Source organism: Halictus rubicundus, chromosome 11 (genome assembly GCF_050948215.1).
Source record: "Halictus rubicundus isolate RS-2024b chromosome 11, iyHalRubi1_principal, whole genome shotgun sequence".
Lineage (NCBI taxonomy): Eukaryota > Metazoa > Arthropoda > Insecta > Hymenoptera > Halictidae > Halictus > Halictus rubicundus.
In genome coordinates this window covers 16127071-16142299 of record NC_135159.1, presented here as the reverse complement: position 1 = coordinate 16142299, position 15229 = coordinate 16127071, and the positions used below count along the sequence as shown (strand labels likewise).

The 15229-nt window shown below is 42.1% G+C and overlaps 5 protein-coding genes across 8 annotated transcripts; 3 read left to right on the top strand and 2 right to left on the bottom strand.

The window, feature by feature from the left end:
- Positions 1 to 396: 396 nt before the first annotated feature.
- Positions 397 to 3755, top strand: Exo84 (exocyst complex component Exo84). Its single transcript, XM_076797197.1, has 9 exons — positions 397 to 500; positions 609 to 747; positions 815 to 1176; positions 1249 to 1551; positions 1676 to 1823; positions 1933 to 2442; positions 2573 to 2703; positions 2800 to 3216; positions 3339 to 3755. The coding sequence occupies exons 2-9, from the start codon at positions 681 to 683 to the stop codon at positions 3543 to 3545; spliced, it is 2145 nt and encodes a 714-aa protein (XP_076653312.1). The 5' UTR covers positions 397 to 500; positions 609 to 680; the 3' UTR covers positions 3546 to 3755.
- Positions 3621 to 7524, bottom strand: LOC143359320 (sperm-associated antigen 7 homolog). Of its 2 annotated transcripts, none has more exons than XM_076797209.1 (6): positions 7407 to 7524; positions 4839 to 4986; positions 4663 to 4730; positions 4490 to 4578; positions 4086 to 4423; positions 3621 to 4017 (listed from the first exon to the last, which is right to left on the bottom strand). In XM_076797209.1, exons 2-6 carry the CDS (start codon positions 4915 to 4917, stop codon positions 3881 to 3883), a joined length of 711 nt encoding a protein of 236 aa, XP_076653324.1. In that variant the 5' UTR covers positions 4918 to 4986; positions 7407 to 7524; the 3' UTR covers positions 3621 to 3880. The 2 variants fall into 2 exon arrangements, with proteins under 2 accessions (XP_076653324.1, XP_076653322.1); XM_076797207.1 differs by lacking the exon at positions 7407 to 7524 and adding an exon at positions 5063 to 5120.
- On the top strand, positions 5571 to 7530 carry LOC143359318 (U3 small nucleolar ribonucleoprotein IMP4). Its single transcript, XM_076797205.1, has 2 exons — positions 5571 to 6929; positions 7398 to 7530. The coding sequence occupies exon 1, from the start codon at positions 5870 to 5872 to the stop codon at positions 6803 to 6805; it is 936 nt and encodes a 311-aa protein (XP_076653320.1). The 5' UTR covers positions 5571 to 5869; the 3' UTR covers positions 6806 to 6929; positions 7398 to 7530.
- Positions 6993 to 10791, top strand: LOC143359315 (uncharacterized). Of its 3 annotated transcripts, none has more exons than XM_076797200.1 (5): positions 6993 to 7356; positions 8380 to 8936; positions 8997 to 9072; positions 9462 to 9647; positions 9950 to 10791. In XM_076797200.1, the coding sequence occupies exons 1-5, from the start codon at positions 7230 to 7232 to the stop codon at positions 10360 to 10362; spliced, it is 1359 nt and encodes a 452-aa protein (XP_076653315.1). In that variant the 5' UTR covers positions 6993 to 7229; the 3' UTR covers positions 10363 to 10791. The 3 variants fall into 3 exon arrangements, with proteins under 3 accessions (XP_076653315.1, XP_076653314.1, XP_076653317.1); XM_076797199.1 differs by having other exon boundaries at positions 6994 to 7356; positions 8374 to 8936; XM_076797202.1 differs by lacking the exon at positions 6993 to 7356 and adding an exon at positions 7567 to 7815 and having other exon boundaries at positions 8374 to 8936.
- On the bottom strand, positions 10711 to 15227 carry LOC143359312 (glycine dehydrogenase (decarboxylating), mitochondrial). The gene is made up of 10 exons (XM_076797196.1): positions 14599 to 15227; positions 14449 to 14527; positions 13971 to 14106; positions 13481 to 13871; positions 12890 to 13410; positions 12537 to 12816; positions 11746 to 12395; positions 11181 to 11659; positions 10951 to 11096; positions 10711 to 10848 (listed from the first exon to the last, which is right to left on the bottom strand). Exons 1-10 carry the CDS (start codon positions 14800 to 14802, stop codon positions 10747 to 10749), a joined length of 2988 nt encoding a protein of 995 aa, XP_076653311.1. The 5' UTR covers positions 14803 to 15227; the 3' UTR covers positions 10711 to 10746.
- Positions 15228 to 15229: the final 2 nt, after the last annotated feature.

Genomic DNA, 15229 nt, shown 5'->3' with positions numbered 1-15229 from the left:
TTTTGCCACGGATGGCGACACTAGTTTCGAGTGTGTAGGTTTAAGGGTCCCGCGGATAAATGCGGAACCAAGATGCAGCCTTTTCTGCACAGAACCGCTGGGAGACTTTTATCAAAAGTGATTCACTCGTGTATACAACAAAACAACTTTATTCGACTTTACTTCGAGAGCGTAGGATCGAGACGTCTGTCTCGATCGAGAGTCCGGCAGCGAGAGAGTACATCGGGCGGTTCTCTCGCCTGCATTGCCCGAGGTTGAGAGTGCCAACCTCGTCAGAGCATATTCTCTAGGCGCGTGCCTAGGGGAATGGCGCGGCAGCGCCAATATCCCTACAAGCATAGCGGACTAAAAGGTTAGAACAGATCCTCTCTGGTTACAAGTTATTTACCTATCCATTGGTGCCATCGGTGGTGTGGATAACCGTAGCATTGCTATTGTCTCACTCACTGATCACTGTGTCCAACAAAGCTGAACTGTGCTCACCGATCAGCACCGACGAGGTACTGTTAAACCTGTAAAATACATACGAACGCATCAAGATGCATATGTAGTTTGAACATTTAACTAAACCGATGCATACTAATCGATTCATGCCTGTCACTTTGTAGTACACGATGACAGTTGTACGTCCGTAAAATGAAATTTGAGCGGAGCACCAAGTAACGACTACGTACGTATTTATGTATTATACGATGGCCGATAGTTTGGCAAAAGTATTTGCGACCGAAGATTTTAGTCCAGAAAAATGTGAGTATCGTACGGTGAATAAATCGAATACGAAATATCAGACCAATTTCGTTTCGTTTCGTTTCAGTTGTTAAAGAACTAAGCGCACAATGCGTTGGTGCGGACGAATTGAGACAGCAACGAGCAAAGATTCAAGAACTCGCCAACAATACGTCGGCGCAGCTGAAACGCAACGTTTATCAAAACTACATGCAATTTATAGAAACAGCCAAAGAAATTTCGCATCTGGAAAGCGAAATGTATCAGTTGTCGCAACTATTGAGCGAGCAGCGTTCTTTGTTGAGCACGTTAGGGTCGACCAGAACCACGGGTGTTATCTTCGAAGATTTATCAGAATCTCGAGAAGAAGGTGCCAACGAATTCACCTCCAAGGAAGAGGAACAAAAGCAAAAGCTGATGCAACTGCTTGAAAATGTAGAAGGCGCGATGGTGAGCCGATACAACTTGTACGCGCTTCGTTAAAAACAAGAAATAATAATTAGTTTCAGATTTGCTTTACAGAGTTTAGCGGAAACACCTGGACGTACGTGTTTGCACGAAGGATCGCTGCTGGAGCTAGATCCGCTGGAAGGAACTCCGCTGAAAAGGGTTCACGCGTATCTGTTCAACGACATATTAATGATCTCCTCTTGGTTAGCGAATGGGAACAGACGCGGACCGCCCAGATATAAAATGCAAGCGGTGTATAATCTCGAAAGTTTAGCAGTTGTTAACGTAAGAGATTTAGGAACGGTAAAATTGGCGTTCAAGCTGTTGGCGTTTTCTGATACAAGAGTATTCCAGTGCGCGACTGCGACGAGCAAAGTTAGTGTTTCAACGAATATACATCCGAGTATCGTCGGAACGAGATATATAAGTTTGAGAAATAGAAATAGAAATAGAAATAAAACTAGAAATTTCAATGTTATCGTTTTCGTTTTCGTTTCAGAAAGAGTGGTTGGATAAATGTGAACAAGCGAAGAAAATGAAATTAGCCGAAGATAATCCAAATGGACAAGCACAGAATATCGATACACGGTCGAAAGAAGAAAAAATGGCACCTTCGCGATCGATGTCTCTCGATTCTAATACTCTAGGTACAATTCGATCAAATTGTCGAGCCAAATGAAATTCTGATAAATTGCATCACATTTTTCAGTAGTCCGTTTTCTTTTTCTATATATATATATATATACATATGTTTAGGTATAGACGACGCGGACTCCGAGTTGTTCGAACCACCACCAGAATGGATGCTAGAAGTTGCAGAAGATTTAGATTCTTGTATAGCTCAACGCCATTTCGAAGAAGCTTTCAGCCTTTTAGAGAAGGCGAAAACCTATTTAAAAGATTGCCAAATGTCGCCGGTTTTACTCGATATACAATCCAAAGTAAACAATAGAGGACGATCTCTGGTCGACGTTTTAACGAAAGAACTGGAAGTGAGCGCGGAAACAAAATCGCTTCAAGGCGGTGGTTTGAGAAGCGCGCGACGCGTTGTCAGACTATTGATACAGCTAAACAGAAGCGCTCAAGCCTGTCAATTGTATTTACGATTGTGTACCGCCGTGCTAAGGGCACGCTTGAAAAGAGTTAAAAGAGAAGGCAGCATCGCGCCTTACGCGAAACAACTTAGCGCTATCGCTTTTAGCAATATCGTGGAAATTGCTAAAGAGTTTCGAAAACTTTTTCTACTATCTACAAATTGTACATCTGGTAACTATACGGTCTGCGGTCTGCGGTCTGCTGATCGGGTACACATATATAGATGACGTAGTCGTGTACTACATTGTTAGTCGATCTTTTCCGGCTTGCTTTTCCTTCATCGAAATGCTCTTGATTTTAGGTTTGGTCGTATGGTGTAGTCAAGAAGTGAAACATCTAACGACGCATTTAATCAAACAGCTGTTTGTTCCGAAAGTGTCGCTAAGCACTTTGGTGGAGTGTATAGTTTCGGTTCGATGTCACTGTGATCAGGTAAAATACCAATTCTAAGCAACAACAGCACATACCGAGACATATACACAGATACATACCTGTTCGAAACAGCTCCTAAAGTAATTTTCTTCTCAGTTGACGCAACTTGGAATGGACTTTCGTTATCAACTAGACGGTCAACTGAGATCCCCGTTAACCAAAGCTATACAAGATTCCGGTGAAAAATATGTTGACATTGTAAAGGTGCATATAGCCGAGGACGCTTGGCGACCGACCAATTTAGAAACGCCCAGAAACTTTCAAAAGTTCTTGTGCGAAATGGACGATCTCGGGATAGCTATACCCTCGTCTTACTTAATGAACGATCGTTGGATCACATTGACCGATAATACGGTAACTTTCTCGAAAATTTACATCAGCCTGCTGGAGGACTGTTTAAACGTTGCTACACCGGAGCTTATGGCTACGATAGACGGAGTACTAGTGTCCGTGATGCGAGTTCAAGTACAGCATATTGTTGTGTCGCTTACCAATCCGAAATTAAAACAGGAGGTACATGCCTTTATTTCTTCTGCTTTTTTCCCATCGTTCAGCATCTAAACGCATCTAAACGTCGTTAATTTTCTCGCTACCGAGATTTCTAACCGATTATCGATTATCTTTTGCAAATTTAGAAGCAGTTGGTTCACGATAATGCAGCCTACATTCGAGATGTTGTAATTGTGCGAGGACTAGAGTTGTATAAATCGACAACCAATCAAGTTTTCAAGAAATTGCTAGCCTTGAAAGAGCAAATTGTATTCGACTCGTTGTCCATAACCAAACCGAAACCTGCACCGAGAACATCGGTAGCAAAGTATTTGACCACGGAATATATTTAATTGTGTCGACATGTAGAAGAAATATCGCGAGCTATTACTGTACATAAACGAGGTGTAAAAGAAAATATCGGAAGCTGTAAGAAAACTATACATATAATAGAGTGTTTCGTTCAAATTTTCTGTACACGCTGGATGTATTATTATATTCTGTATATAAGTTAATTCGTTAATTTGTCTTTGAATAAATACATCTACTAAATTGAAATAGTAGCCAATAACTTGTTTTTCGAAGCTATCGCAGGTACACACGATTAATACTAATATTCATATAGAACGAATGAAAGTCACCCTTATTATACAGCATTTCGATTCAAGATGATCGCTATATCGTTCAACTATTTTATCCTTTTATCTTTGTTTTCTGAACTTGTTTTCTCTGTATTTCCACTTTCCTCTAGTTTCCTTTTCTTCGCACGAATATCAGCCAACGTCTGTTCTATGCTTCTTTGATCTTTCTTGTTTTCGCTGGGAACTGAAACCAATCTTTGAATTAGCGGCAACCATCCGTGCAAGAGACGAAAACTCAAAATGTGTACCTACCACAGCCGTAACTGCTGTTGGCCTCAGTTTTCTTGGCTGCTTCTAGAGCAGCTTCCTTCCCTATTAAATGTTGATACTTATCCTTGTAATAACTATTTGGTACAAAATTGTCTTTTCGTTTCTTGGCTTTCGCATCTTCTATTTCTTCTTTGGCGCGTCTCTCTTTTTCTTCTGCGACTCTCTTAGCTATTTCTTCGTTCCATTCCTCTCCCCTACGTAACGCATTTAGTTGATCTTCGGACGGAGCATGTTCCCTCTTAAAGATCATGATATGCCGATCCACGCCGTCTTCGCCGAACGAATATGCCCACACATTTGCAACTTCGGCAACATCGTGTCTGCAACAGGGAAACAAGATATAACTAGCACTGTATATAAGTTGAACTATAGTTTTTTCTATGTACATTATACTTCTATGAATCTGGTCCATAGGAGGGAACTTGTATTCCTTAAAATTGTCATCTCGGAGGAACTTGTTAATCTTTGTTTCTACCTGGTACAATAAAAATGAAAGCGGTAATACGTATTCGATAAATTTCTTTCTATGAAAGCAATGCTCCAAAGGAAACGTTTAAACCTTTTCTCGAAAAACTTTTAATCTTTCGGCTTCTGCTTTTTGATGCTTCTGATATTCTTCTTTCTGTTCTGTGTGTACACAAGAGAAGTTACGGGGTGTCAATGAAAACAATTACTACGAAAACGAAGAAAGACCGATGATATAGATTATAGATTACAGATTAACTTGCGACTGACTTTTCATCAATGCTTTTTGCTTATCACTGACTGTAGGAGGTTTATCCATAGAATTCATAATAGATCCCAACAAATCCATAATTTTGTTGGACGTTACGTCGGTAGAGAGTCGGGTATCGTTGGAATTTGTAGCTTTTCGAGAAATTATCTGTAGAAAGAAGGAGACTTTCAAAACATCGCTTTTGACATTATATCTGAACTGATATCTGATATATGATACATGCACTTGAATCACAGACGGAGGACGTAGGACCTGGTAGGACCGTAACACTAACGCTAGTTGTTGATAATACCGTGTGTACGAAGCGCTCAGAGCAGTTCAGAGAAATATGATTGGAGGGATTCAAGGGATTAAGACGAGACAAATTAGAAAATACTTGTCTCCCGGTATATGAATATTCATGACGTAGTGGGTGCTCGAGTGATCGAATAGGGGAGCCGAGACTTTACAACAAGGCTAACCCACAACTACATGCGCGAAATAGGCAGAGAAGAAATGAAAGTGCTCACGCCCGGGATTTTAGCCCACGCCGGTATAGTGCTGCCCCTAGTCTAATTTTTAGCTTGGATCAGAAAAACACGTACCAATCAGAGCGCGGCTACAACTGGCGGATTCCGATTCCGACCCGGCCAATGCCAACGGCAGGTTCAGCGCTCTGATTGTTTTGTACTTTTCGTTAATAACTCCTTAACAAAATCCCAATTACCTCAGGAATCACCCGTTTGAAGGAAATGCAACATTTTTGGGTTACCCTGTATAGCTCCACCCGCTCACGAGTAAGAGTACTCTTACCGCATGCCAAAATCCAAGGCTGTCGTCATTCTGAATTCTGATCATTCTGATGTCGATGTGCCAATGTGCGCGTCGAATAGTACATTGTAGTACATTGAAAACTCACAAACACGTGTTTATGTTTAGCATAACCTTTACGTTTCTGTCATGATCGGTTCTTGACTTTATCGTTTCTTTTTTTCTTTTTTCGGCTAATAAGATTTTAAAAAGGAGCAAAGAACATATACGAACGGACAAAATGTTGCGCAGGCAAGCAAGACTCCGTAGGGAATATCTGTACAGAAAATCGGTTCAAGATAAATTGAAAAGCATACAGGAGAAGAAAGAAAAGCTGAAACGTAGTTTAGAAGAAAATATACCGATTCATCCAGATCTGAGGAAGGACGCGTTGCGCGTACAAAACAGTTTAGAATGGGAAGACGCTGGACCAGAAATGGCCGTTGCTATGGGCACGGAAATGGGTGGAACTGTAGGTTCTCACGAGGACGACGAGTACAGATGGGCAGGAGTAGAAAATCCAAAAATCGTGATCACCACTTCTCGTGATCCTAGTTCCAGGTTGAAAATGTTTGTCAAGGAATTGCGCCTAATATTTCCTAATTCTCAGAGAATGAATCGTGGAAACTACGAAATGAAACAGCTCCTTCACGCTTGTAGGGCAAACGATGTTACAGACTTTGTAATTGTACACGAACACAGAGGGGTACCGGATTCCATTGTTGTCTGTCACTTGCCGTACGGACCTACAGCGTACTTTACAATAACGGATGTTGTTATGAGACACGATATACCAAACATTGGAACAATGTCCGAACAATATCCTCATCTTATTTTTCACAACTTCAAGACAAAATTGGGAGAAAGAGTTACTAGTATTTTAAAATACCTATTCCCCGTGCCCAAAGAAGATAGCAAGAGAATAATTACTTTTGCCAATCACGACGATTATATATCTTTTCGACACCACACTTACAGAAAAGTCAATGGGAAGGACATCGAGTTAACAGAAGTAGGACCAAGATTCCAATTGAAACTCTATGAAATTAAATTGGGTACGTTGGACGCGGAAGCGGCTGCGGATACAGAATGGGCTTTAAGACCTTACATGAACACCAGCCATAAAAGAAGATTTTTATCCGACGAAGATGGGTGGCAGCAAGAAGACGATATATAGAGAAATGATTCCAAATGATCCATCGATTCGAATAATTTGTTTGAACAATTCTTTGTATACATTTATTGAATCCGACAAAATAAAATGAAATTAAATGAAATCAATAATCCTTCGTACATTGACCGTAGTTCCTCGATAAAAAGAAAAATAATTTCTATATAGAATAATACAATCGCACGGATCAGACACGATGCCCGACAAACCGATTCTCAAATTTCGCGCCGCGAGTCGTGAATGCGCACGTACATAGTACGAACTGCACACCAGTGCATTCTGGTTTTGTTTGTAGCAGTTGTTTTTAAAAACGTCATAGAATAAAAACGGGCTAATTTAGCTACGAAAAAAGATTCGATTGTGAAAAATGGGCAAAGAAAATGCGATCAGATGATTGCACTATAGTAAAAAGAAGCAAAGTTGCTGTTACATGATGCAAACCAGTGTTTATAAACACGCGAGATCCGAGAAGACGCCGCGGCGCAAGAAGCTCATCACGGAACAACAGGGCAACGCTATGGATATGTTCGTGACTCCGAAACGTCAGAAAAGTGACGGTGAGATCAGCATTTATTTCACAAGGAAAAACGTTTTGTAGAACACTTGCTTGTATTGCTCGTGTCCGCTTGCAATATTTCGCATGATTTGCGCGCGTACGTAGCTAATTTGTCGATTTTCTTGGCGATATTTTAGTCGAAGCTGCTTAACTTTTGGTTTCTAGCGCTTTCCTTCGTAGCGGAGAATCGTTGAACTAAAGTGGCACTGTCACGAGAGAACATACCCGTTTCGCGCAGCTCGGAAGACGTTGGGGGCGCTGCGAACTCCCTCAAACTCCCTACTCCACTACCACTAGCAATATACGCGGTAGAACGAAACTACGGAACGAGTGGGCAGAAGAAGTGAGTAGGAAATGAGTGGCGAAACTCGCGAGACCCGCTGTATAGTGGGAAGGGAGTGGGAGTTCCGCCAATTAGGGCGACGATGCGCAGACCGAACGAAAACTGCTCCTTCCACGGGTATGTTCTCTCGTGACGGCTACAATTCGTTCGAGGTTAGGTTTTTTCTACATCTATGAGATTTTTCGAATAAAATTTCTTGAATCGAATGACAATGCACAATTCAATAATATATTACCAGAAGACAGAAATGGCTGTTGGCCGAGTCTCAAGATACCCGTTAATGGTCCGTTAATGTCGAATATCTTTTGGAGACTTTCACATGCTCCGATCGCGTGCACAGGGAATCCTTTGTTTACATTTGTCAACCAAACTATTATTTTGTTCTATCACATAGTACGCGTCCACGAGATTCAATTCGAGTTCGGTTAAAAGATTTGTCGAGTTTGACAAGAAATAGGAGAGGAGGAGTATGCGGCAAACTATGTTGTAATATTTATCTACGCATATATATATATATATATACGTTTGGTGTACAGTACATTTGTGTACGATGCGTAGGCATAAAGAGTAATAATTGAGTTATCGATCGATGTTGAGAGTGGTAGCTAGCTGTGTTACAAAGTATTTTGGACCCTTTCTCTTTCTTGGCAAGGTGCAGTCGGCTTTATATTTCAGATCTAGAGGTCACTGGTATCTCCCGCAGTGGCCGTGTGAGAAAGAAATCTTCGAAATTGGTCGACTTTGAATCGCCAGACGATTTTACGGATAACAAATACAAACGGCAGAAAGCTCAACAATTACAACGCCAGCAATTGTTGGATAGATACGATTCAGAGCCTGTGACGCATAATCGGCCGATACATGCAAGCGGCGCGAGACAGAGAAAAAACTCGAATTCGAATCCGAATTCGAATTCGAACTCGAATTGTGGCCAACAAAGAATCAAGGATGAAACGCTGTCGGATAACGAGGGACAAACGTCGGGATCGGAGTCGGACGATCCGTCCGGGTTAAACGAAGACGACAGATACAGTATGGACTCTGGGAGCGATGACGAAGTAGATCCGCTCATGATAGATGACAGAGAAGCAGGTTTTAGGAAACTGGAGCCACCTGGCCAAGAAACGACGCCTTCGCAAGCCAATAGTTTATACATGCTCGAGAAATGTAAGAAAAAGCTAATTATCAAAGATGGCAAAATAATAGGTAGAATGAAGGCGCAACGAAAAGACAAAGGGGTACGTAGAAATGACATTGTTGCTAACGAAAATAGTCTTACGATTGAATAATATTTTCAGAAAACAAGATTTACCGCTTACATGTTATGGGCTAAAGGAATTAGACAAGAATTACTAGAGCAATGTCCATATATGGGTATACGATCATAAGCTTAATTTCTTTCTGCACACTACGTACAATGTATTCGAATTCGATTCGCTACAGTATCTTCTGGGACGAGGTTAAAAATATTTCTGAAAAATGTTTCCAGAAAAATTCTGTGGTACGAAACTTTTTACGGATCAAGTAGCACAGGAGATTTCTAGCACGAGCTGGACTTTTGAAATCCACGAATCTCTCTATTTACAGTGATGTAGCGGCGCATCTTATGCATGACTCTTGTAGAAAGATTTTTTCTTCATATTTTCAATCCTCGCCGAGACTGATTTCAGCGAATCGGATCAGAACAGGTGTACAGTGTGTATAATATGTGGTTGAATTAGGAAAGAAAGCTGATGTTACTGGTGAAACATTGCTTTTTGTAGATTTTGCAGCAATTTCGAAACGGTTAGGAGAACTGTGGGCTACAGTGCCGAATCTGGAAAAGTATAACTGGCGCAGACGCGCGATACGCTTGGCGGCGAAGCCTCATTCTTTACCAGCGAGTAAAGATGAGCCTGTTTGGAAAATGCCAGCGCCCGCTTCGCGAAAAAAGTTCATTAATAAAATTGGTGGGTTTGTTGGTTCTTCTCATGTATACATCACTTTCACGAGTATGCTACTAAAGTCATGCGGTAGAGTTTGTTCATCCTAATTTGCTTCTCGTGCACGCGTATTAGTGAACATTTGATCGGAATACTAAATACTGTTTTTATGCCTACAAATTCTGTGGTAGATGTTTCATTATTATTTGTTTTGTATGCATGCGTCTCGTTTAGAGGTAGACGAATCACAGAAAGAACAGTTCGCGGTATGCGATGATATAACATAACCCAGACCTTTTATAATTTCTTTGGTTTTCATTGCATTGCAGGTAATGGAAAAGAACAAAAGCCCGCTACCTCGAAGAAAACAATTCAGCTGGGGCTACCGTCCGTGGTAGGAAATGTTCCGGTATCACCTCCGTCGAACCGATCTGGAAAAGATCTGGTTAACGAACCGTTGGTCGGCACGGGGATGTACAAAGTAGTCGGAACGCAACCAATCGACGTTGCCGCCCATTTAAAACTGCTCGGTGAAAGCTTAACCATCATTGGCGAACGTCTTAAAGAACACGATGGACAAATAGCGGTATCCGGCAGCCTATCGGTTCTTCTGGATTCGTTACTTTGCGCTCTGGGCCCATTGATCTGTTTAACGCAACAAGTTCCGGAAACAAATGGAGCGAAACACGAAACACTTTCGCAGATGCTCGATAACATAGCGTATCTTATGCCCGGTTTATAATGAATCATGAATGTATATGTCCAGTATCTAGACGAGAGAGAGAGAGTGTGTGTGTGTGTGAGTGTGTAAATACGATACGATTAAGTCAAATCGAATATCGAATTGTATATTCATCGAATAAGTACTGCATTCGCGTAGTAGTCGTCATAGTTTTCGCCACAGAATCAATTGGACAAATATTATGTGGCAGCAGTTAAATGAAATCTTTCCTTTTTTCGTTTTCTTTTTGTTAGAATTCATTTACAACTTATACATAAATATATCATATGCTACAATAAATATTTAAATAGTTCCACTATAACTAACTGTACAGAGCTATTCGTTACGAGTGTATCTACAGAAATTGTTCATTTCAGCACCTCGGCACGTCGACATCTCGGCACCTTAGAAAACAGGAGGGCAAGTACAGAATAGATTTTTGTCACCATATATGTCGTCTATTCTTCCCACGCTGGGCCAAATTTTATTACTTCCTCTGACGAATGGCTGAAATGCGAGCATGAACATGTACATGTTGTTGAATCGTATGTTAAATTGTTTGTTCTGCTAAAATTGTTTTCGTTTCGAATGGATACGCGTTGCACTTACAACCGGGTACGCTGCTACTTCTCGAGAGTACGGCCGATTCCATGTATTCGATATCACTTGCTCTTGAGTATGCGGCGCCATTTTCAATGGATTATTGGCAATATCTAGTTTTCCCTTTTCAATGTCGTCGATTTCTTGCCGTATGGCTGCAAAAGAGAGGAAGAGAGATAGAGAATCGACCGTGTCGGAACACAAAGGCGGACAGAGTCGTGAAACATTGGCAATCTTACAGATAAGAGCGTCACAGAATCTGTCCAGTTCTCCCTTGTCCTCGGATTCGGTTGGTTCGATCATCAACGTGCCTGTAACAGGCCAACTCATTGTGGGAGCATGGAAACCGTAATCCATTAATCTTTTCGCGATATCGACAGCCTCGATGTTCGCCGTCTTTTTAAAGTCCCTCACGTCCAAGATGAATTCGTGAGCGACCAACTCCGTCTTTCCTTTGTACAAGGTTTTGTAAATCTTTTCCAACCGCTTGCTCATGTAGTTCGCATTTAGAATCGCGACTTGCGTGGCTTTCTTTAACCCTTTGGGACCCATCATCTTGATGTACGCCCAGGAGATTGGCAAGATAGCCGACGAACCGAATGGAGCAGCCGACACCGTGCCGGATCGTTGTTTAACGTCGTTTTTAACGTTACCAATGTTACTACCCGTACAGTCGATTACCGGGTGACTCGGAAGAAAGGCCGCTAGATGCCGTTTACTAGACAGAAAGAAATAGAGAAAATTTGCCAGATTTTTATTGAAAAAATCACTTTCAGGTATGCAGATTCTCGCAATTCAACTTACACTCCGATTGGTCCCATTCCGGGACCGCCACCTCCGTGAGGTATGCAGAAAGTTTTATGCAGATTTAGGTGCGACACGTCGCTACCGTAATCACCTGGACGGCACAAACCGACTTGGGCATTCATATTAGCTCCGTCCAGGTATACCTGCCCGCCGGCTAGGTGAACCGTGGAACAAATGTCGGCGATCGTCTCCTCGAAGACACCGTTTGTCGAAGGATACGTGATCATCAAACACGACAACTTGTCCCGATATTTGTCGATCATTTCTGTTAAATGCGCCACGTCGACGGAGCCATCCTTCTGTACCAGGATCGGTTTCACTTGCATACCGGCCATCTGAGCAGAGGCTGGATTCGTGCCGTGAGCAGAAATGGGAATCAAGCAGACTTGTCGGTGCCTCTCTTGTCTGGACTCGTGGTAACATTGTATGGCCCTCAGGCCAGCATACTCTCCTTGAGCGCCGCTGTTTGGCTGAAAGCTTATGTTGTCGTAACCGGTTATGGCGCACAGATCTTGCTCCAACTCGGCGAACAATTCTTGATATCCTCTGGCCTGTTCGACAGGCACGAAAGGATGAATGTCCGTGAACCCTGGCAGACTGCAAGGCATCATTTCCGTCGTGGAATTCAGTTTCATCGTGCAGGATCCCTATCGCAAAACAAATCGCGACCGCAAATGCAATTACACACACCATAAACATTCTCAAATCGTCGTTAAACCTTCTGGTGGAAAGACCTCGGCACCGCTGATCCTCAGGATTATAGGTACGCGAATAGTGTGCAGACTCACCAACGGTATCATACTGTGTACCAAAGACACGTCTTTGTTCTCCAACGACTTCATGTATCGAACTATTCTTGTTTCAGAACGATGGCTGTTGAACACAGGATGTTGCAAGTACGGAGTGGTACGAACGAAACACGATCGATTCAAGTCCCTGTCCGTACAAGTTTCGTCTCGACACACGTTATCAACCGTTGTCTCCGCACGAAATACCTCGTAGATGTCATTTATGTCCTGCACAGTCGTAGTTTCGTCCAAGGATATTCCAATACCGTTTTCGAAGTATCTGGAAAAGATTCGTTCTGTTTGTCTGTCTGTTGAAACGAATGGAAAGTGCTCACAGCAAAGCGCGAGCGTACCTGAAATTGATCTTGTGCGAAGCCGCGTTACGCTTAATAACGTCTATGGGTAACCGTGGCAGTACTTTGACGGTATCGAAAAAGTACTCGTTGTCTATCTTGTTCCCGGCGTTCTCCAAACCCTTGGCGAGGGTCAGGGTCAAATTGTGTACCCGGTTCGCTATGTTCTTGATACCTTCCGGTCCGTGGTAGACCGCGTACATTGCGGACATGTTTGCCAGCAGTGCTTGCGCGGTGCAGATATTGCTGGTAGCTTTGTCTCTTCTGATATGTTGTTCGCGCGTTTGCAGAGCCAAACGATACGCGTCTCGGCCCATCGAATCTTTGGTCACGCCGATCATTCTACCGGGCATTAAACGCACCAGCTCTTGCCGGCAAGCGAAGAATCCTGCGTGGGGGCCTCCGTATCCCAGAGGCACGCCGAATCGTTGACTCGTGCCGATACAAATGTCGGCTCCGAATTCGCTCGGGGGTCGAAGAATGGCCAACGCTAGCAAGTCAGCAGCGACACAAACCAGCGTCTATAACGTAATGTACTGTAAAATGTACTGCACTGTACTGTAATATAAATCGAACATTATCCACACGTACCCCGTCAGCGTGTGCTCTTTTTGTAACATCTTCGAACAAGCGGACAGACCCTGTCGTATCTGGATATTGTACAAGAATTCCAGCAACGTCCTTCGCGCTCGTATCAACTTGAAACGCATCTCCGATTTCGAAAGAAAGACCCAGAGAAGCAGCACGCGTAGCAATTACGCTGATAGTCTGAGGATGAACAACGTCGGAAACAAACAACCTCTTTCTCTTGTTGCTTCTATGAGTTAGGGCCAATGCTTCCGCTGCTGCCGTGCCTTCGTCTAAAAGCGACGCGTTCGCTACTTCCATGCCAGTCAAGTCGCAAATCATTGTCTGATAGTTTAGTAGACCTTCGAGTCTTCCCTGGGAAATTTCCGGCTGGTACGGAGTGTACTGTGTTGTCCTGTGCCCCAGTAAACGGTAATGGCATATTCGTTTATGTTTATAATATATACATATCGGTATACATACATACATATGTTAATGATCGATTGTTCCTTACCATCCTGGATTTTCAAATATATTTCTCATAATTGTGTGAGGAACGCAACAATTGTGGTAGCCCATGCCAATATAAGAACGCCACACTTCATTCTTTTCAGAGATTCTCGTAATTCTTTTCAATAACTCGTATTCGGCTGAAATATATTTATTTTATAGAAAGTCTGTTGTGATCGTTTCACCAAGGAACTAGCGCATAAATAGATACTCTTTTACGTATACGTGTAATATAGTATACGCAGAGAGGCATCAAATCGAATAAATTCTTATTTATCCGATGTGTACCGAATAATTGATAGCAATGTTTCGTGCGTAACAAATTATAAGCAGTTCTTTTAATATTTTGCAAGTTGTTCTTGCTCTGACAGAGCAAGTGTTTCAGTGCCAAAGGGTTATCGCTTCGCGTGTTTCTTATCAAGAGTCTCGTGACTCCTCACGTTTCTGAAATATAATTCCTGTTTCGGTCTACATATACTTACTTATTGACTGTTCAATCTTTAAATCCTCATTGTATAAAATTTTCGCTGGAATCGCTGCTTTCGTTAATTCGTCCAGACTCTGTGAAATTGTTGAAATAAACACGAGGCACGGAAATATTTAATTTCTAATATTTCTGTAAGAGTTACTACCTTGAAACCAATGGTTTTCAGCATGTCCAATTGTTCTTTCTCGCGCGGGCCTATATGTCTAAGTTCAAATTCATCCTTTCGAGGAAGCAGTTTCTCGATATTTCCTGCTTTTACATTACTCAACACCAATCCGCGGGTCTGTTGAATCAGTTTACGTTTACGTAGCAACTTGGAACACTTTGCGATTTCTGAGATGCGGAGCATTGCGCTTTCCAAAAAGTGCCGTTGAATTTATAAAACTGTTTCAAATATTAGTACTGGACCCTATAACCACTTGGACTTCTGAAAACTAAGTAGCACGTTCGAGTGGAGGGAGATTTTATACCGCAAGACCTACTGTTATATCGTCTACCGATGTCACAACTCTTGATTACAGTTTGAACTTTTGTAACCCTTCGCTTACAATATATGTGTGTGTATGTATATACATATCTTCAACTTAAACCATATTGGGAAATTACTTTCGCACGTATACCTGCTCAATGTGTTGTATATCCTGAACTAATTGAAAAGTATTCGAAAGTTTGCCGAACAATTAACATAGTATAGTACATACTGTACAACTAGCACCTTAATTTTATATGTGCATGTAAATAAAATACACTTCACAGGCATTCAACTACCGTTTTCG

Coding starts and splice junctions, on each gene's coding strand:
- Exo84 (XM_076797197.1), top strand. CDS start 681: ATGTATTATACGATGGCCGATAGTTTGGCAAAAGTATTTGCGACCGAA. Junction 748..814: donor AGATTTTAGTCCAGAAAAAT/GTGAGTATCGTA, acceptor GTTTCGTTTCAG/TTGTTAAAGAACTAAGCGCA. Junction 1,177..1,248: donor AAAATGTAGAAGGCGCGATG/GTGAGCCGATAC, acceptor TTTGCTTTACAG/AGTTTAGCGGAAACACCTGG.
- LOC143359320 (XM_076797209.1), bottom strand. CDS start 4,917: ATGGATTTGTTGGGATCTATTATGAATTCTATGGATAAACCTCCTACA. Junction 4,731..4,838: donor GCAAAAAGCATTGATGAAAA/GTCAGTCGCAAG, acceptor GTGTACACACAG/AACAGAAAGAAGAATATCAG. Junction 4,579..4,662: donor TAAAAGTTTTTCGAGAAAAG/GTTTAAACGTTT, acceptor TTATTGTACCAG/GTAGAAACAAAGATTAACAA.
- LOC143359318 (XM_076797205.1), top strand. CDS start 5,870: ATGTTGCGCAGGCAAGCAAGACTCCGTAGGGAATATCTGTACAGAAAA.
- LOC143359315 (XM_076797199.1), top strand. CDS start 7,230: ATGATGCAAACCAGTGTTTATAAACACGCGAGATCCGAGAAGACGCCG. Junction 9,073..9,461: donor AGAGCAATGTCCATATATGG/GTATACGATCAT, acceptor TGCTTTTTGTAG/ATTTTGCAGCAATTTCGAAA. Junction 9,648..9,949: donor AAAGTTCATTAATAAAATTG/GTGGGTTTGTTG, acceptor ATTGCATTGCAG/GTAATGGAAAAGAACAAAAG.
- LOC143359312 (XM_076797196.1), bottom strand. CDS start 14,802: ATGCTCCGCATCTCAGAAATCGCAAAGTGTTCCAAGTTGCTACGTAAA. Junction 14,528..14,598: donor TGAAAACCATTGGTTTCAAG/GTAGTAACTCTT, acceptor ACAATTTCACAG/AGTCTGGACGAATTAACGAA. Junction 12,817..12,889: donor TCGCACAAGATCAATTTCAG/GTACGCTCGCGC, acceptor AATCTTTTCCAG/ATACTTCGAAAACGGTATTG.